A 19,688-nucleotide genomic window follows, 5' to 3' on the forward strand; every position below is an offset into this window, starting at 1 on the left:
ACCAAACTTTGACTTACAATCTGCTCGTTAAATGGATGAATTAAGCGCTATTGTATTAATCAAGAGTGAGCAAACAAGCCACCTTCCTTGCGTTTAGACTAAACATCATCTGCGAAATCCTTCACAAGCAGCTAATGTTCACTAACGTCAGACTAAGTAACTTCAAATTTCACCGGGTACAGGGCATTGTCAATGCCGGTAACACAAGACAAAACTACAAGTACAAACGCTTCAGGATAAAAATATAATTTTTCCACGACGTCTACATGCATGCCTATTTAAAACAGAAATTTAAAGTATAATGTTGTAAATGAGGAAAGTTCAGTTAATTCCTGTCAGGCAAATAAGCAACTACCTATTGATGCTGAACCGTTCATTCAGGACAGGACCAGAGCAAGGCAAGACCTGTGTGCTTTAATACTCATTTGTGTTATCACAATCATTTACAAACACACAATGATATGTATGGTTATGTGATTATGGTTATGGTTATTGCAGAAAATTGATATGACGTTGTATTTACATATTTTGTGTGTTTTTTTTAAGGAAATACTCCGATAATGGTTTTTTTTAACGTGAATGAGGTAGCACGGCTAGCTAGCTGTAAAGTCGCATTGCTAGTCTATCTCATTGACATTTGATGAAAATAAAGTTAAAATACAAGTTATCAGCATTGTTAAATGTTACACGCATTTATGCCGTGCGCTATTATTATTTATAGAGCTATCGACTACGTATTTGAGTGTTATGTTACTAAGGCAAGCCTCCATCCAGTCAGAATGGCTTGGTAGCTCGATCAACTTAGTTGTCATTCTTTGCAATTAACATTACTAGTTCGTTGTTGTCCAAGAATTTGTACTGTTTGCTAGCTAGCGGTGTGCATTATTAATATTATTATTATTATTTAGCTAGCTAGCTATTATATTAGATCCATGCACTAATACCGTCGCCAGACGATATGCTTAAATGTTTTAAGGGGATAAATTGATGTCTTCATGTTGCTTGCTAGCTACGTCCACACGTGCCCCTCGTAGTTAGGTAGCTAGCTATGCTGACTATGCCGCTTGCTTGCTATTTAATTAGGCTAGCTAACTTGGCATAGGGTTGGATGGATTTTGCTGAGCCGTTGCTACGGGGCAGGAGGCAGTACGCATGAGACGCATGAGTACGTATAGAAAGTACCGGCATGCAGTCGTAATGTAACGCTAGCTGTAGGCTATAGCCGCGGGAGATTAATACTGCATTCTGGCAACACCCATTTTGGAAGTGTTCCATCAGAGCCCGATAGCGCATTGAGGTCGGACTAGGGATGACCGTATGAAAATTTCACGGTATGATAATCGTACTACTCAATATCACGATTTTTGGTATATCACGGTATCAGGTTTTAAGATAAAGAAAATTACACAAAGTTTACAACACGATCTGTTTATTTATGGCTCTGCAGATTTTAAAAAAATAAAAAATAAAACAAACAATGCAACTGAATAGTTCACTCCTTGTAATTGTATACGAGTTCGCTTTTGGGGGGATATAATTCTTCATTACGGTCGGTATCAGAATCAGCATCAGACATCGCAAGTGTTGTAAGGGACTACAAACGGAGATGCCATGTAGATGTAGAACAGATAGCTAGCCAGCGTTGCCAGATGGGAAATATTAAACTATCGTACCGGAGGCTTAAAATGATCGGATTTTAAAGAAAAATATCGTACACAGCCAAAAAAGAGAAATCACAGGCGTAAATATATGATTTCACAAAAATAGCGTATTTATGGTAAGCAATAACCTTGTTTGACACGCCTACTCACATACTTCAGCCAATGAGTGCAATACCAACAGCCACAAAGGGGAGAAAAACATTTGTGCACCACATAGGCTGCGTGGAAGCAGGCAACTTCCTGGACCCTACTCAAATGACTGAGACTCACTAAAAAGCCTGGTCTACGGATAATGTCAAATAGCCCACAATTAAATCGCAATCGCTCAAACATGTAATCGTTATAATTCAGAGCTGTAACGTTACTATTCATCAGCATGGAAACAACAGTTGTATAAGTCATCAGTGTAGAATTATAACGTTATGCTGTGTCAATGTATTTAATATGCTGTATCAATATTTGTTTGTTCTTGTGAAAGCATGTCTCTTTTCAAAACGTCCAAAAAGTCTGTCAGTGCAGAACTGGCCCTACCTAGTCTGTGAGTTCAACTTCAACCTCAGTTCTTCCGACGACTTTCTCTTTGCCTCTCCCCTCAGCTTTTTAAACTTGTTTTTTACATGAATGAAAAAAATAACATCGCTGGTAATTTGTAGGTAGCCAGCTAGCTTACATTTTACATCTGAAAGAACGAGCGGGAGAACGGCAGCCCTGCAGCTGCTCGCTCCCGTTGGGACACGCACGTCATGCATCAAGCATAATGGTTGGCTGGAAAGACGCAACCTGTGTTTTTAAATGATTTTGCCTCTAAATACAGATCTAGGATCAGATTTGTGAAAAGGCAAACCGGATTCTGAATCAGCAGCCAGGGGATTTAGTAATTTCCTTTCCCTTTTTTTGAAATGGCGAAATTATCGTACATTTGGGCACTGGTTGAAAAACAATTCCCCGCATGAAAGTAGCTTTTGTCACGTGATTTACTATCACGGTATTACGTTTTTGCTAGTACTATTTCATATTTGATTTTTATGGTATACCGTCATACCGGTATACCGTCACATCCATATGGCCGGACCAGCAAATCTGAGCGAGAGGCAACATATGCAATTCACGAGATCAATCAGTCCGCTCGCGCCGCAAAATTATCACGAAACTGATTGCATACATTTATTCGTTAAAAATGTAAAGAACAATGTTGAAAAGTTAAAAAGCTAGTCTAGTTTTTTAAATTATTTTTTTAAAAGACAAACATACATTACATTGCATTTATTTGGCAGACGCTTACATTCAAAGCGACATGCAATAAGTGCAATGTAAGTCTGCTTATTTGGCGTACACGTCTGGAGTACCGTCCCCTCAAGTTTCGGAAATCGTTGCTTAAGCCAAGTCTTTCCATTAGAATTCTACACCGCTAGAGGGCAGTATGGTTCTGTTCTAAGAAGAGCCATATGTTGTGACCTTTATGGTCTGGTTTTAGAATTTCATTCCAGAAATGTCAATGAAAGTATTTCCCTAAATTGGAGGGGAAAAAGTAAGGGAGCTGTGAAACTGTAGAAGTGAAAAACGCAAGTTAGAACATACCTAAAAACCATTTCTGTGCATTCTAGACTGTACACAATGGCTACGACTGAAAATGCAGAACCGGGTTCTCCAGACTACAAAATGGAGCACAGAGGTGACTCGGATGGCAGGTACCCTCTGAAAGTTCTCTACTGTGGAGGTACGTGAAGGAGTGACCCACAACCTTTTGTCTAAAGATGGGCGATAAGTCCTAAAATAGATTTAATCAGCTGCAAAGCACATATGTCTATGGGCCCCTGTTTACGAAATATTTTGCAGTTTATTGGAGCTCACAGCAGTTCATAAAGGAGGATTGAAACACAAACCAACTACAAAGTAATCAGCCCAAAGTGCTGAGAAGCAGGTGTGCACGTACACATGTACCCAGGGCCTGTTTACTTACCTGTTGCTTAGGCAACCATTTTTAAAGAGGATGTGGGTGCAAGAGGTGTTAACTCACCCCCCCCCCCCCCCCCACACACACATAAGTTAATTTATAAACACAGAAATGAGCCTTTGCTATTTTGAATCAGCTGCATGTTTAATGTTTGGGAAGTCAAACAGACATGAGACTGTAGTGTGAAAGCAGGAGCTTGCACACACTTCCTGTTTCATACTACTTTTTTTGTATGATTTTATTTTTGTTTCGTTGTGAACACAAAACATGACATCTTTTATTGTGATAAAAGATGTCAGAGAGACTGTGCAGAGAGACTACAGAGAGACTGTGCAGGGAGACTATGCAGGGAGACTGGGCAGGGAGACTGTGCAGAGAGACTGTGCAGGGAGACTGTGCAGAGAGACTGTGCAGGGAGACTGGGCAGTGAGACTGTCCAGAGAGACTGTGCAGGGCATTTATCACACACAAAACATCCTAACATAAATACAAAACATCCATACAAACCAAACATTATTAGACTTACATCAAGACATACAAATCCACATAATTGCTCAGTCCTACATATCTACTATATTTCCAAATCATACCCCCTATTCATTTTGACAACTTAGCTATCCAATACCTTTTCACCTAATACTGTTTCATACTACTGAGCCACCAGTGCTTTGCTTCAAGATCGCCCTGCTGCTATACATTTTCAGTTCTCCTCCTCATCCTGTTTGAGAAGTTAACTGAGCAGCAGGTCCTCTCTGTCTTACCCCAGAGAACTGAAGCCTCATGCATCATGTCTCATGTGGTCATCGATGGTGTCCATCATCTATGGTGCCAGTCAGTTTATCTGTGAGTCTTCATGATTGAGAATTATTCAGGTGGTTCTTTGGGCCCTCGTGTGATTCTGCCCTGAATTAGTCATATCAAGTGTCCCCAGAATGAGCAGGAGATGTGCTAGAAACTCTTTGTGCATCTAATACATCCGCTGTGTTTCCTGATCTCTCCTTCCCTCTCTTGCAGTGTGCTCCTTGCCCACAGAGGTAGGTGTGAAGACAACTCTCAAGCTGTCTGGCTTTCTTTGCGTTTTAGATGCGAAGCACCAGATGGATTTGGCTTGTAACTAGCTAACTAACTGAGTAACAAACTAACAAACTAACTAATTAATTGAGTAACTAAGTAACTAACCAAGTAACTAGCTAACTAACAGAGTAACTAAGTAACCGTTGCACCATGAGGTGCTGTCATCCAGTGCCTGAAAGCTTTCCACCCCTGGGTGGCGCTGGAGTCAGCTGTGCGTGGCCCCGTGGGGCTGCTGACCAGTCGGTACCGGCGTGGTCCGGACCCCACGCTAGACCGGTGGGGCTCATCCAGACCCCCACAGACCCCAGCAGGCTCTACTCAACACTGTGGTGTCTCCCCCCCCCGTCTCCCCCCCCAAACTGAGCAGGGACCTCCCCTCCCGCAGTGCTGAGTCCTCTGTATCATAGGGCCCAGTCTGAGGAGCTGAGGTCCATTCAGTAATTGGCTCCAGCTGTCAGCCCCCCCACCCTCCACCTCCGGATGAACTGTTCAGCCGTCCGGGACAGTCGTATTGGGCAGCTCTGCAGAAGATTGTGTAGACTCACCAGATACTCTACTCTTTCCTGCGTTCCTTCCGCTGTGATTCCAGTCTGTAGCGGGCGTTTCTGGTGCTGTGCCACATATAACTGCATTCAAAATTTTCACGGGGGGGGGGGTGGGGGGGTGGGGGGTGGGTGGTGGTGGGAGGTAGAGAGGTCCGAGTTCCGATTCAGCTTCAGCGGTAGAGAGATGGAGCTTCCTGTGTTATGGGTACAGAGTATTTTTATAAATTAAAAAACTCACGTGGTTACACCCTGTGTGGTTGAGTTATTTAGCACTCAGTGATGGGAACTGTACCAGCGTTCGGTAACTGAGTGGAATTGATCTGATTAGGAATCAATCAATCTGATTTTTGAGCCTGAAATGGGTGCTGAGTTAAAGGTGAAAAAAACCACAACAGACCCTGTGGCTCTCCAGGAACAGACGTCCAGACCCCTTGCTCTGGAGTATGTGATTGGTTGAGGGCTATGGGATCAGTCCTTCCCCATTGGTGGGAACTGTACCGCTGTTTTCCATCTCAGCTGGGCGTGTCCCTCCTCTCTCTTCCCTCCTGTAGTACTGCGAGTACCTGCCTGAGCCCGCCAAGTGCAGGCAGTGGCTGGAGAAGAACTTTCCGGAAGTGTTCGCCAAGATGACCCTCGGTAAACCCTTGCGCTTCACACCGCTCCCAACTGCCTCGGGCAGACCAGGACGGAAGTGCGCCGTCTCCGTGGTTACTAGCCTGTGGCATTTTGTTTCTCCACTTGATCCGCAGGGAACGCTCCAAAGCAGGAGGTAGGAGGAGGAGGAGAGGCGCCCCCTGCTGGGGAGGAGGAAGAGAAGAAGAAACAAAAGAGGGGTACGATTTCAAACGTTAGTTTCTTTTTGAAAAATTTGATACCGAAAAAGGGCAGATAAGGGATTGATGAGTATGCATCGAATGAGGCCAGTTTTTCTGAGAAACAGACCGGGTTACAGACAGAAACAGCGAGGAACTTAAGGAACTTAGAATAGCCGGTATGATGTGGTGATGAAGAAACATGAACCAGCAGTCTGTAGTCTATTTGGGGAACCTGTTCAGTGAACAAAAAAGGAGAAGGACTGGAAGCTGTCGAGACGAACCAGCTGTTTACCAGAAATAAGGTGTTGATGGTAATTTATGAAGCTCAAACAGCCCTGTGACTGAGACGTGTGAACTGGGCCGCCCAGAAAGGACCGATGAGCACATTTCCCTTCTTCAGCAGCTTCTGTTGTTCATCTCCAAACTTTGAGCAGTATACAGGAGCAATGCAATATAATGGATACGTATATGTTTTATGATTATGAATATATATCTATTTTATAATGAATACACAGCGCATACATTTTATGACATATGTATGCACACACACACAAACACACACATATACACACACTACATGGCCGGTGGAGTATGTGGAGACACTTCTAATTAGTGGGTTCTGCTACTTCAGCCACACCCACTGCTAACAGGAGCATAAAATCAAGCACAAAGCCATGCAAGTTCCATAGACAAACACTGTAGGATGGGTCGTACTGAAGATCTCAGTGACTTTCAACGTGGCTCTGTCATAGAATGCCACCTTTCCAACAAGTTAGTTCATCAAATTTCTGCACTGCTAGAGCTGCCCCAGTCAAATGCAAAGTGGAAACATAGGAGCAACAGCTCAGCCACAAAGCGGTAGGCCACACAAGTTCACAGAACAGGACTGCCAAGTGCTGAAGTGTGTAGCGCATAAAAATCACGTCCTCAGTTGCAGCGCTCACTACTGAGTTCCAGCCTGCATCTGGAAGCAACGTCAGCACAAGAACTGTTCGTCGGGAGCATCATGAAATGGGTTTCCATGGCCAAGAATCCGCACACAAGCCTAAGATCACCATGCGCAGTGCCCAGCGTGGGCTGGAGAGGCGCGGAGCACACCGCCATTGGCTCTGTGGCAGTAGAAACAGGTTCTCTGGAGTGATGGATCGTGCTCCCCTCTCTGGTCGTCTGACAGATGAATCTGGGTTTGGCGAATGCAGATATTTAAAAGGGTAATTGTTTGTTGTCTTGCAGGTGGCAGGGGTCAGATCAAACAGAAGAAGAAGACCGTACCCCAGAGGGTAACAGTGGCCAAAATCCCACGCGCCAAGAAGAAATACGTGACCCGCGTGTGTGGGCTCAACACATTCGGCAAGTTCCGTCCCGTCCCGTCCCGTCCCGTCCCCACACCAACCTGCAGAGTCCTGTCTGGAGCCCTGTCACTCCCATGATGCTTTGCAGTTGCCCTGAATCTGACTCCCCTGGGAGACATTGCTAATGGACATTAGCAGAAAAAACATCCTTCAGACACATTTTAATGACTGTGCTGGTCTAACTGCACATAGCTGTGTAACTACAGATCTATAATCCAGGCTTTAAGCTCTCAGCGTGAAACTGGTTAGCACTGGTTCTGAATGGGTTCATTTTATAAGTGTCTCTACACATCAGTGCTGGTTCACTTCTGTACCACTCCAGGCCACACTGACACATTTTCACCCACAAATGATTCAGTAATTAAGAGCAGGTGCTTCTCACGCAAATGAGAAAAATGAATTAATGAATTGCCTGAATGTGCTGGAAAACAGTCAGTATTACATTAACAGATATTATAGTTACAATCCTGCGTAGTATTTCTAAGCCTCTCATGCAACACCTCCCCCCCCCCCCCCCCCCCATTACAGAGCACTTGCCAGTCTGCCTGAGGACTGCGGTGGTTTTCTGGTCAAAGCTGAAAATCAACAGGCCTCAGGGTGTAGATTTGCTTTACAGCAGACCGGGGGGGTACAATGGTGTAATGTAGGTGCTATGGTCCCTCTCATCCCCATAGAGATCGACCTGAAAGAAGCTCAGAGGTTCTTTGCACAGAAGTTCTCGTGTGGAGCGTCTGTAATGGCCGAGGATGAGATCATCATTCAGGGAGATTTCACAGACGACATCATCGATGTCATTCAGGACAAGTGGCCCGAGGTGAGGATGCAGCCATCTCACTACTGCCTCTCTGCACTGCATTACACTGCACTACATTATAAAGCACTGCAGTACACTACACTGCATTACACTGCTCTACATTACACTACACTGCATTACACTGCACTACATTACACTTCACTGCATTACAGTACACTGCACTGCATTACACTGTAACACACTGCAATGTACTGCACTGCTTTACACCTCACTGGATTACACTGCAATACACTACACTTCAATACACTGCACTGCATTACACTGCTGTGCATTACATTCAGCAGCGAGACTGGGCAGAGAGACTGTGCAGGGAGACTGGGCAGGGAGACTGTCCAGAGAGACTGTGCAGGGAGACTGTGCAGAGAGACTGGGCAGGGAGACTGCAGAGAGACTGTGCAGGGAGACTGTGCAGGGAGACTGGGCAGGGAGACTGTGCAGAGAAACTCTGCAGGGAGACTGGGCAGGGAGACTGTGCAGAGAGACTATGCAGGGAGACTGGGCAGGGAGACTGTGCAGAGAGACTGTGCAGGGAGACTGTGCAGAGAGACTGGGCAGGGAGACTGTGCAGAGAGACTGTGCAGGGAGACTGCAGAGAGACTGTGCAGGGAGACTGGGCAGGGAGACTGTGCAGAGAGACTGGGCAGGGAGACTGTGCAGGGAGACTACAGAGAGACTGTGCAGGGAGACTGTGCAGAGAGACTACAGAGAGACTGTGCAGGGAGACTATGCAGAGAGACTGTGCAGGGAGACTGTGCAGAGAGACTGTGCAGGGAGACTGTGCAGGGAGACTGGGCAGGGAGACTGTGCAGAGAGAGTGTGCAGGGAGACTGGGCAGGGAGACTGCAGCCTCCTGCTGTGCTTGGCGCTCCAGCTTTGAGCAGAAGTGCACTCCTCTCCCCTCTGCAGGTGGACGATGACAGCATAGAGGACCTGGGAGAAGTGAAGAAGTGAAGAGGGAGACTGCACTTTTACAGACAAGATGCCACAAGATCCCACAAGACACCACAAAACCGGGAATTACCCAGAATGACCTGGCCAAAAAACGAGTGCATTAAAAACTGCCTTTTCACCTTTTATTTACTGTATGGAAACCATAGGCCTCAGAAGTCGTGTCGTCATTCCCTTCGGGTTCGTTAGCATTTTCGAGACTTCCGGTTCAAAAAATAGACGCCCCTACGGGACAAATGAATGGCGATTTCCGAATTCCTTTAAAATAAATTATGACATTTGGACGTTTTTTTGTATATGAAAAAATAATGCTTTTTCCCCATTTTTTATAATCTAAAAAAATTGTGTCATTTTAAAAAGCCAATTGCTAACGGCTAAGTGGTTAGCGACCCCGAGATGACTCAAGGCCTATTGACTCTGCCCCCCAACCTGCAACCCCCCCCCCCCCCCCCCCACCAGTTCTGTAGTGCTGCTTCATTCTCTGCTGCCAAAGGTGTGATGTTTGAGTTCCTGTGAAAACGTTGCACTAAAGCAGTCTTTAGAATAATGAATTCAATGTTTTGGCCTCACTTTTATTACTGAGTTTATTTAAAAAAAACAATTGACTCAGTGGAGCACTTTTCTTTAAAATAAATAAATAATGATCTGTGCTGTCTCTCAACCTGTAGTGTATAATAACCAAACACAAGGACTGGTGTGTTTTTGTGGTTCTTTGTTCAGGTGACATACCTGAAGCCTGTTTGAGTCTTGTGAGTGGGTCACTGTGTTAATGTGTCCTGTGAGTGTGTCACTGTGTAAATGAGTCCTGTGAGTGTGTCACTGTGTTAATGTGTCCTGTGAGTGTGTCACTGTGTTAATGTGTCCTGGGAGTGTGTTAATGTGTCCTTTGAGTGTGTCTCTGTGTTAATGAGTCTTGTGAGTGTGTTAATGTGTCCTGTGAGTGGGTCACTGTGTTAATGAGTCCTGTGAGTGTGTTAATGTGTTAATGAGTCTTGTGAGTGTGTTAATGTGTCCTGTGAGTGGGTCACTGTGTTAATGAGTCTTGTGAGTGGGTCTCTGTGTTAATGAGTCTTGTGAGTGTGTTAATGTGTCCTGTGAGGGTGTCACTGTGTTAATGAGTCTTGTGAGTGGGTCTCTGTTAATGAGTCTTAGGGACAGTGCCGCTGTGTAAAATACTGCAGCTACTTAAAGGAAAGGAGCTGCATGATCTTCCAGTTTCTCTGCGGAGAGTCTAACAAACCAAGTTCCCCTTACAGCTGATATTAACACGCTGCAGATCACAGTTTGGCTTCCTGGGTTAAAACCACAAATGTCCCCAAATAAAGGAAGTTGACAAGCACACATTATAGCTGAGAATATTTGTAAAAAACAAAAAAACAGTAAGCTAAAATAGAATCAACAAAAAAAGCAAACTAGTGCACTGTTGTTGCCACTGGTTTTCTTGCTCAAAAACTTATTGCATGTAAACATTTTCATTCTGTATTATGAATCTTTCTTTTAAAAAAGGTGCATCTGTGCTAAATATTTAAACAGCATCGCAGCAGTCTTCCTGAGAGGTGGGAACTTTGAAGTTCCTGTTCGAGAGCCGCTAAAGAAACTGTGGCTGGTCCCACTGTCTTCTTAATTTGTGTATTCATTTCCTTAAAGCATCCACCAAGTTTACAAAATGTACGTCTGGCACCATTCACATGGACGGACATTTCCACATGGAAATCTGAGAAATTAGTGGATGACACTTTGATTCAGATGGAACTGCAGATGGGAGACGCATGGAAAGTAAAAGAATGATTTTAAAACTATACACACAAACGTAATGGTCGTTTCTTGGATTCAGAATATGAACTTTCAATGTTAGAACGCAGGAGTGGGACCATCTCTAGAACCATCGAGAATCTCTGGTTCACCTTTGGCCACAGTAACGATGCTTCTCTTGTGGTTACTTTTGGCGGGCGCGTGGCTGTCTCTAGATTATTTCTCTTTGAGAGGTTGGAAAAAAGAAACACACATTTTATTATTTAAAAAAATCATTTTAAAGGGCGTACTGTTATTTTTTCTTTTTTAACTTTGAAAATAACCTTTCAAGCCGAGTCTTCAAAGGGGGTGGAGCTTGAGAATGACTGTCAATGAGAGTGCATTTAAATGTGGTTTCAGAAGTCAGACGCTTCTCTCATAGGCTTCCGCTCTGGGTCACTTCCGACTTAAAAAGGCCCCAAATGCTCTGAGCTCGCAGGACAGTGCCCATCTTTTTAAAGACGCTCGCAGGCCTCAGAGCTAAACCTTCCATTTTGAGAAGCTCTGGTGTTGTGGTTCGAGTGGTTGAGGATAAGATGATTTGGACGAACGAGACGTGCTGCGCGTTTCAAGGCCAGCTGCTCTCCAGAGTGCTGCCGCCTGTGCTGCTGCTGGAATGCCTGCTGGGCATGCTGGGTAACGGTGGGGCCCTCTGGATCTTCTGCTTCTACGTGAAGCCCTGGAAGAGCAGCACGGTCTTCCTGTTCAACCTGGCTCTGGCCGACTTCCTGCTCATCGTGATCCTGCCGTTCCGCGCCACCTACTACCTGCGCGGGCTGGACTGGGCTCACGGCGATGGCTTCTGCCGCATCGCCCTCTTCATGCTGGCCATGAACCGCGGCGGCAGCATCCTCTTCCTCACCGCCGTGGCCGTGGACCGATACTTGCGGGTGGTGCACCCCCACCACCCCGCCAACTCCGCGCCCGTCTCCAGGAGCGTCTGCGTGGCCGTCGCCGTCTGGCTCCTCACCATCTCGCTGACGGCCTACCTCCTGTTCGAACCGAGGCACTTCCCGGGGCACAACAAAACGTACTGCGACAGCTTCATCATCTGCCCCAATTCCACCTCCAACGGGCACCGGGCCATCTTCGTCTTCTCCTTCTACTTGCCGCTGGCCGTCATCCTCTTCTGCACCCTGCAGGTGGTGCTGCAACTCAGGAAGCAGCAGCGGGACAGGCAGGGGCGGATCCAGCGGGCGCTCCACCTCATCGTCCTGGTGGCAGGCGTCTTCGCCATCAGCTTCCTGCCGGCCAACGTCACCCAGCTGATGATCTGGGCCAACAACTCCAAAGAATGCGACGACTCCTTCGAGCGCCTGGACACGGCCTTCTACATCACCGTCAGCCTGACCTACCTCAACAGCGTGCTGGACCCCCTGGTCTACTACTTCTCCAGCCCCGCCTTCAAGAAGGTGTACAGGCGAGTGGCCCGGCTGAGCCTGAGGAAGAGCGAGGAACCGAGCCCAGCCCAGGACAAGACCAGGGACACCGGCTCCCAGAGCCTCAGCCAGCTGTGACCCAGCACCAGCAGCACTCCTCAAATCTAGAATCCAGACTTGGGTCAGCTGCTTTATCTGAAACAATTTAACCCCTTCAGACACCTGTAAAATTCCTGCAGATCACTGAAAACACTCAGAACTAAATTCATAATTTTTTTCACGGAACTGATCAAGTATAATTAAGAAAACATTTTTCCACTTTATTTATGGAAAATACATGTTGTGAAAAGGTGCGTGAAAGGCACTAAATGCACACAGTAACCGATCGATGAAGACAGCATTTTAATCGCAACTTTTGGTTAGTAACATTTTTGCTGAAGGTTCTCCAGAGTTCTGCAGGAGTGGTTTAAAATTTTACCAGGGTCTTAACAAATAAAGCACTTAAAATATATATTTGACCGAGATCTAATGGGGGGGGGGGGGGGGGGGGAAACTGCGTGTGACAGCTGAATGTCATCTGGTTTCAGTTCATAATTATGTCAGCTATTTTTTTTTGGCTGTCAGCATAGAAGATTTTCCATATTACTAAAGACTACTACTTCTCATAATTTGGACTCAAGCACACGGTTGGGACAGGACTCAACTGAAGCATCTTGATTCAAGCACACCCACACAGAAAAGCCTTCAGCCAGGTAACTCAGAAAGAGCTTCCTCGTGCCTGCCACAGATCCTGTGCATCCTGCAGCTGCCATTCTGCTCTATGACAAATACGTCCAGCCCCGGTTCATCCGTGCATGTATGTAAGATCTGAGGTGTGGAAATGTAGCACAGGGACCCACGGCAAAGGACACGGGCTCCTTGCTGGGGGGCTCTTTTCATACCCTTAACTGCTAAGCTTTATACATGGGATTCTATGTCTAAAAAAATTGATTTAAGCTGTGCGAATTGCTCTGGATAAGAGTGCAGGCAATATACCACAAGCCTGAATGTAATGAAAACTTTATTCTGCAATCTATCCTCAGTATTTCTTTCTGTGAAGTGTAATGTCATTTTAAAAATATACAGAGGGGAGAATACATTAGGGGTCTAAGTTCTCATTTATTTTATCTGTTTTTGTTAATTTAGTTATTATTTCTTAATCCTTGTTTCAGTCTTCCTTTCTGATGTGAATTATTTTTATTCTGTCTTGTGAAGCACTTTGTAACTTTGAAAGGTGCTATATAAATAAAGATTATAATTATTATTATTACAGTGTCTCATCCAGTGTTTCCCATTAATTACCTAGACTGTGGCGGCCTGCCATGGTCTAATTTGTCCCGCAACAGTTTCATAATGAACCGAAAATATTTTTACACTTTTTTGCATTTGTGATGCCTGGGTACCAAAATAGCTGTGCGTAACACCACACCTGGTTGTTTACGGCGTTGTCGCCCTCCTTTTTAGCACATTCTGGTTTGATTGACAATTCATTTATTCAGTAGGTGAGAGTATAAGCTCTCTAAGGATGTATAACATGTCTAATTTTGCTTTTGGAATAGTGCTTTTTTAGGTCAGCGTAACCAAATTTTTTTCTTATCATCGCATTCACATACACATTCACTCTGTGGCAGCAGTAAAAGACGCTGCACCTAACGAAACATGGTCAACGATTTTTGCATAATTTCTTGGAAAATATTATTATTATTATTGAGGACTTCTGAGCATAGCTAAGCTATATGTTTGCTGACAGACCTAGCTGACATTGTTTTCTGGAGCAAAACAGAAGCAAACAGAACAGTATCATTGCTTTACTGTCTCTGTCTCCATCTACTGAACATAGATAAGATTTCATCATTGCTATGTAAGAATTACTGATGAAAATATTTTGGTTATATACGTTATTTTTGAAATTGAGTATCTTTAAATAGGTTAGTGGTATTATATAATGTGGATATTTCACATTGTAATGTAAGTGTTAGATGGTAGTGTAGTTTTTGTGAAGCATGCAACAGTGATGACATGAGAGTTGGAACACTGCCAAAACATGGTGGACGGTTGAAAATTGTTTTCGTATCGTCCCATCTCCATACAAGAAAACGTACGAGAGTACAGAGTATAGAAATACATACAAGAGTTAATTATTACACATTTAGGTACTGTACCGCTTTGTGACAACATTTTTGCATTATTTTTTAATCTGATAGCAATGTTTTGTCTTAAACCTTCATAAGGGGTTCATTTATATGCTGTGTAATGGACAAAAAGCATTTTATTAATTTTTGGAGAGGTACAATAGAAATGTCAGCTACAAAAGGCAATGAGAGGTGATGAATACCATGTCCTCTACCTATAAGATAAATCATAAATCTGTATTAAAGGCCCCCACGCATGAAATATGGACTTTTGTGTTTATGTGTTGACCAATGTGTTTATGATTAAATTGTTTACTAGAGCACAAAATTGTTTACAAGTTCTTCATAGATCTAGCCTCTTAATTTTGCTCTCAAAGTGCACCAGATTGATGCATTTGACTTGTATAAAATTTTCTTTTTTTGTATGCCCCCGGACCCCCCTAGAGGGTCCAAGGTCCACCCACCATAGTCTCACACAATCCTGTGGGAAACGCTGCTCATCTAAAGGACGACGCAGTCAGCCCATCACTGTGTTGGGGAATTGGGTTTGCAGAGCAGTCCAGAGAGCAGTACCCACCAATACCGCTTCCTGCAGAAACGTACTTTCCCCAGTGCTCCCATACACGCACAAACCACACGCACGCTCAGCTGCAGTGGTCCTACGGGGCGCATGCGTAACTACACAGCTGTCAGAACATGTACGATAAATCACAACAGGAAAATATGATAGGTTATAATATACAATATATATTATTATTAGAATTATTATATCACACTACCGTGTCAATTTTGCACGTGTTGTCAAACCAGACGTCAATTTTACGTATTATTATTATTATTATTTTTTACCCGTTTGGCCTTTCATACTAGGAAAGGAGGCAAGGAAGGATAAGATAACTGGAATGCACCCCTGCAGGTACGCACGCCTGCCACTTAAAGGGAGGAGAACAGGAAGGGCGTGGTGTACGGACAATCGCTTCAATGCAGACCCGCCCATAAACACGACTAATCAACGGAGGAAAACACCAATAATAACAGCATCACGTTATATCAGTCATTGCCGACAAATGACTCAACTAGGCCACTTCTGACAAGTAGCCTACTACCATCGACGTTAATTCTGTCAGTTGAACTACCGTTAACATTTTTAGCAATAGACTACAGCAACAAAAAGTCACGTCCAGAACAGTAGAAAACCAAGCTTAGTGGATCTCAAGGGCATTTTATGATTTTTTGACGATGTCAGAAAGTGGCCAGCCAAATGATTACACACGGGCTGATAAAGCTTCTTGATATCGGAGGTTCAGAAAATGAAAGTCCTCCCCAGTATTTTGTTCCCATCGCTGGGATTTGCTAATTAGCGCAGCTCTTCAGCCAGGAGGGAGAGCTAATTAGTGAAATCAGCCGGCTGAGTTCATCAGTGTAAGAAGCACATGGCAGGACTTTTACTTTCTGACCCTTGCACATCCAACCTGGTTGTGATACATTTTGCCATTTTATTGTAGCCTACCTTAGTGTGAAGTTGTTTGATCGTCGCCACGCGGTATTGTTCGGACCGGTGTAAATCGAGTGAAATTCCGCCCAGCCGCTATGTCACCTACCGCGTGGTGGAGGTGTATGTGTAGCGCCCCGCCCGCCCCCCCCCCCCCCCCCCCCCCAAAAAAAAGGCACGTGCGGCGACTTTTCTTGAGGTGGCCAGAAGTGCTTGGTCCCGGAAGGAAAACAATTGCGTAAGTAGGCTACTCAGGTTAAGTAGGTGTGAAAAACTTTCACTGCACATCGAGTCACTCGAAGAAGTTTTTCCTGGCTGTGGGTGGTGACAAGTGTAACAGACATAATTTACTCAGCATGAAATAGTGAGTAATTCAAAGACATTTTAATTTATACTGGACATACGAACATATTTGCCCTGCGATAGACTGGCGACATGTCCAGTGTGTATTTCTGCCTCTCACCCAATGCATGGTGGGATAGGCTCCAGCATCCCCCGCGACCCTGACCAGGATAAGCGGGTGTGGATAATGGATGGTTTTATGGATGGATATATACTATATATGGACCAAAAATATGTGCCACAATAATGTGACGATGCATAGCTTACATACTAATTTTTTCTTCCCTGTAATCTTGGTAATTGTCCATTTGGGAAGACTCTTTGGACTCCAGAATGTGATGAATTGTGGGATACACTTTGCTCCAAATGCCAGCACTAGGGTGAGGATGCATTAAGTGCGGGAAACGTACACTGCGTGTCGCCATTTTCAGATGCGGGACAGTCTTGCACACTTGTTTGTGCCATGTGAACGGTCACGTAAGTCAACGAAACCGCGAGCGTGCGTCATGGGACAGGCCGGCCTACATAAATATTTTGAGTTGCTACACCCTGCGCTAAAATCACTCTGGAGTCTATACTGAGATTTCTTTTTAATGAACTGTCCACAGGGCCGACCCAAGCCTTTATGGAAGAATTTGACTGATTTGGGTGTCTGGCTTTAGTCTGACTGCGCTTGCATCAAAATGCAGTTAACGCCCGTTAGTGCGCATGAACGTGACCCCAGCTCCGACAGAGGCAGCGGGAATTGATTAAACCAGCAGTAGTATTAGCTAGCCAGCCCGTTAACGTAATATTGCATTTTTGTATGATTACCATTGACGTAATATAATATATTAAAAAAAACAAACCACATTTCAAGCTCTCCTGGGACATTTCAAGTGCTCTTGGGTGCCCTCTGTTGGCCACGGGGCCCTAAGCAGGCGCATAGTTCACTTTTGCGTCGGGCCAGCCCCGACTGTCCAGAAGGTAAAGATATCCGATCAAATATTTGCAACTCCAGATGAATTAAGAGCAAGTACATTTTCAAGTTTGAGTACATATTACACAGGCTATAGTTATGATTTGTAATGTTGCAATAGAGTGAGGTTTCATTAACACTAGAAGGGGTAGAGCTACAAGTCAATATTTAACCAATGGAAAGGTTCTGCAGACCATGGGGAAATGCACCGATTGCGAAAAGTCAGAGCATTGTGGACCACCTGATACAGTACCAGCTCCAACCATGTTTAATGAACTCATTCTCCCATCACTACTGCTGTGATGATGATGATGAGTGAGGAGTGTGAGGCTCACAGGGTCCGGGCTGACACGTGTGCCCATATTGTCATAACCACCCAGCGTTGTGATGTCATAACCCTGCGCCACTGGGATCCACCCTTCCTTTCACAGGTGAGACAGAGCAGGCGGAGTGTAGTCTGTACACAGGAACTGGGCGTGACCAGCAAACGCAAACACCCTCAGCCTCCGAGCCGATCGGCAGTGGGCTCCTTCCTGGAGACAAGTGCCGTCTCCTTCCAGCGTACCGGAATCTACAAGAGGGGAAAAGAAATTCCTCACATCTGGAAAAGGAAGACTGATCTTCGGAATAAAATCTCACGTATGGTGGAATATCCGGGTTGTCTGAAGGGGACGGTTCCTAGGCAAGTACCATATTAACACCTTTTTTTTTCTTTTGAAGATAAAAAAAGCCCAGATAAAACCTGCAGCCACTCGTCAGATGTTTTTCCCCTAGCAGGAGGACGCAGACACAGCGCAACAGTCTGCTCTGAGGATGGAGATCTCTGCGTTCGACAAGCTACTGCTCTCCAGAGTGCTGCCGCCTGTGCTGCTGCTGGAATGCGTGCTGGGCATGCTGGGTAACGGCGGGGCCCTCTGGATCTTCTGCTTCTACGTGAAGCCCTGGAAGAGCAGCACGGTCTTCCTGTTCAACCTGGCTCTGGCCGACTTCCTGCTCATCGTGATCCTGCCGTTCCGCGCCGCCTACTACCTGCGCGAGCTGGACTGGGCCCACGGCGACGGCTTCTGCCGCATCTCCCTCTTCATGCTGGCCATGAACCGCGGCGGCAGCGTCTTCTTCCTCACCGCCGTGGCCGTGGACCGATACTTGCGGGTGGTGCACCCCCACCACCCCGCCAACTCCGCGCCCGTCTCCAGGAGCGTCTGCGTGGCCGCCGCCGTCTGGCTCCTCACCATCTCGCTGGCGGCCCGCCTGCTGGCGGAGCCGGGCCAGGCCCAGAACTCCACGCGCTGCGAGTCCTTCGCCGCCGCCGGCAGCGGCTGGTACCACTCGGTGTACCTGCTGGAGTTCGCCCTGCCGCTGGCCGTCCTCCTCTTCTGCTCCGCCCGCGTGATCGCCGAGCTCCGCCAGAGGGGCCTGGGCAAGAACGCCAGGATCAGGAGGGCCCTGTGGTGCCTGGCTGCCGTCATGGCAACGTTCGTGGTCTGCTTCATCCCCAGCAACGTCACGCTGCTGCTGATCTGGGTGCAGACGCTGCGCGGGGTGGAGGACCGCGACAGGCTCGGCTCTCTGGGCACCGTCTTCTACATCACCGTCAGCCTGACCTACCTCAACAGCGTGCTGGACCCCCTGGTCTACTACTTCTCCAGCCCCGCCTTCAAGGCCCGGCTGAGGAGCGTGGCGAGGGCCCGCCCGTGGAGGAAGGAGCCGGCCGTCACGGACGGCGACGGAACCAGAGACTCCAAGATCTAACGGCGGCTGAAGGCCACGGACCACGAGATGATGTCATGCAAGTCAGCGAGGCACTCTTTCCCTGCGTGGGGAAAAAAAACCCCCAGCATCCCCATCCGGCGTGAGGGCGTGGCGTAGACTGGAAGGGCTTCTTTTTTGTTCTTTATAAATATAATAATTACAGAGTTTTCAGAAGCTACACATTTAGGTATGTAGTGGCTAGAAATACAAAGTATGTGAAATTACCATGTATTTTTTTTTATAGATAAGTGTACTTTAACATTTAACTTTTTATCTGATTACACCATCTGCTCAGTTTCCTCCCTGTACTAAATATGAAACGACAATAACGTCAGCCAGGAAAAGTAAAAAATGCTGTGTAAAAATGTCAGTTTTCTTTCATGCGCAGCTGGCTACCAAAAGCAATCACATGAGGTACAGTATTTATCACAGTAGCTGTGTCCCAGCAGGAAATCAAACCTGCAACCTCTTATTACACAACCGCACCTCCCTAATCATTATGCAGCAGGGTCAAACTGATATTTGGAGAGCAGAAATTATCACTTTCACACATCTTTAGTTATTTTTATGCTTAAATTCCTATGGTATGATACTCTGTGACAAAATGTTGAAATTGATTTTGTTTGCAAATAAAACCATA

The 19,688-nt window shown here is 45.7% G+C and overlaps 3 protein-coding genes across 6 annotated transcripts; all 3 read left to right on the forward strand.

The window, feature by feature from the left end:
- The first annotated feature begins 316 nt into the window (after nucleotides 1–316).
- Nucleotides 317–9,818, forward strand: LOC118237103 (density-regulated protein-like). 3 transcript variants are annotated; one of them, XM_035435542.1, is made up of 8 exons: nucleotides 317–398; nucleotides 3,266–3,378; nucleotides 4,630–4,649; nucleotides 5,786–5,870; nucleotides 5,984–6,067; nucleotides 7,283–7,399; nucleotides 8,076–8,215; nucleotides 9,122–9,818. In XM_035435542.1, the coding sequence occupies exons 2-8, from the start codon at nucleotides 3,276–3,278 to the stop codon at nucleotides 9,164–9,166; spliced, it is 594 nt and encodes a 197-aa protein (XP_035291433.1). In that variant the 5' UTR covers nucleotides 317–398; nucleotides 3,266–3,275; the 3' UTR covers nucleotides 9,167–9,818. The 3 variants fall into 3 exon arrangements, with proteins under 3 accessions (XP_035291433.1, XP_035291434.1, XP_035291432.1); XM_035435543.1 differs by having other exon boundaries at nucleotides 398–407; XM_035435541.1 differs by lacking the exon at nucleotides 317–398 and adding an exon at nucleotides 1,309–1,331.
- Nucleotides 9,819–10,065: 247 nt separating this feature from the next.
- LOC118237406 (hydroxycarboxylic acid receptor 2-like) lies at nucleotides 10,066–12,860 on the forward strand. The gene has a single exon (XM_035436084.1). It carries the CDS (start codon nucleotides 11,491–11,493, stop codon nucleotides 12,469–12,471), a length of 981 nt encoding a protein of 326 aa, XP_035291975.1. The 5' UTR covers nucleotides 10,066–11,490; the 3' UTR covers nucleotides 12,472–12,860.
- A 3,343-nt stretch (nucleotides 12,861–16,203) lies between these two features.
- On the forward strand, nucleotides 16,204–19,684 carry LOC118206813 (hydroxycarboxylic acid receptor 3-like). 2 transcript variants are annotated; one of them, XM_035379898.1, is made up of 3 exons: nucleotides 16,204–16,234; nucleotides 17,728–17,982; nucleotides 18,071–19,684. In XM_035379898.1, the coding sequence occupies exons 2-3, from the start codon at nucleotides 17,938–17,940 to the stop codon at nucleotides 19,046–19,048; spliced, it is 1,023 nt and encodes a 340-aa protein (XP_035235789.1). In that variant the 5' UTR covers nucleotides 16,204–16,234; nucleotides 17,728–17,937; the 3' UTR covers nucleotides 19,049–19,684. The 2 variants fall into 2 exon arrangements, with proteins under 2 accessions (XP_035235789.1, XP_035235788.1); XM_035379897.1 differs by lacking the exon at nucleotides 16,204–16,234 and adding an exon at nucleotides 16,292–16,360.
- The last annotated feature ends 4 nt before the right edge of the window (nucleotides 19,685–19,688 follow it).

This window comes from Anguilla anguilla, chromosome 10, assembly GCF_013347855.1.
Source record: "Anguilla anguilla isolate fAngAng1 chromosome 10, fAngAng1.pri, whole genome shotgun sequence".
Taxonomy (NCBI): Eukaryota; Metazoa; Chordata; class Actinopteri; order Anguilliformes; family Anguillidae; genus Anguilla; species Anguilla anguilla.

Excerpts from the sequence above, each read along its gene's own strand:
- LOC118237103 (XM_035435541.1), top strand. Across the intron at positions 6,068-7,282 it reads GAAGAAGAAACAAAAGAGGG|GTGGCAGGGGTCAGATCAAA; the intron begins GTACGATTTCAA and ends GTTGTCTTGCAG. Across the intron at positions 7,400-8,075 it reads GTGTGGGCTCAACACATTCG|AGATCGACCTGAAAGAAGCT; the intron begins GCAAGTTCCGTC and ends TCATCCCCATAG.
- LOC118237406 (XM_035436084.1), top strand. The coding sequence starts at position 11,491 with ATGATTTGGACGAACGAGACGTGCTGCGCGTTTCAAGGCCAGCTGCTC.
- LOC118206813 (XM_035379898.1), top strand. The coding sequence starts at position 17,938 with ATGGTGGAATATCCGGGTTGTCTGAAGGGGACGGTTCCTAGGCAA. Across the intron at positions 17,983-18,070 it reads AGGGGACGGTTCCTAGGCAA|CAGGAGGACGCAGACACAGC; the intron begins GTACCATATTAA and ends TTTTTCCCCTAG.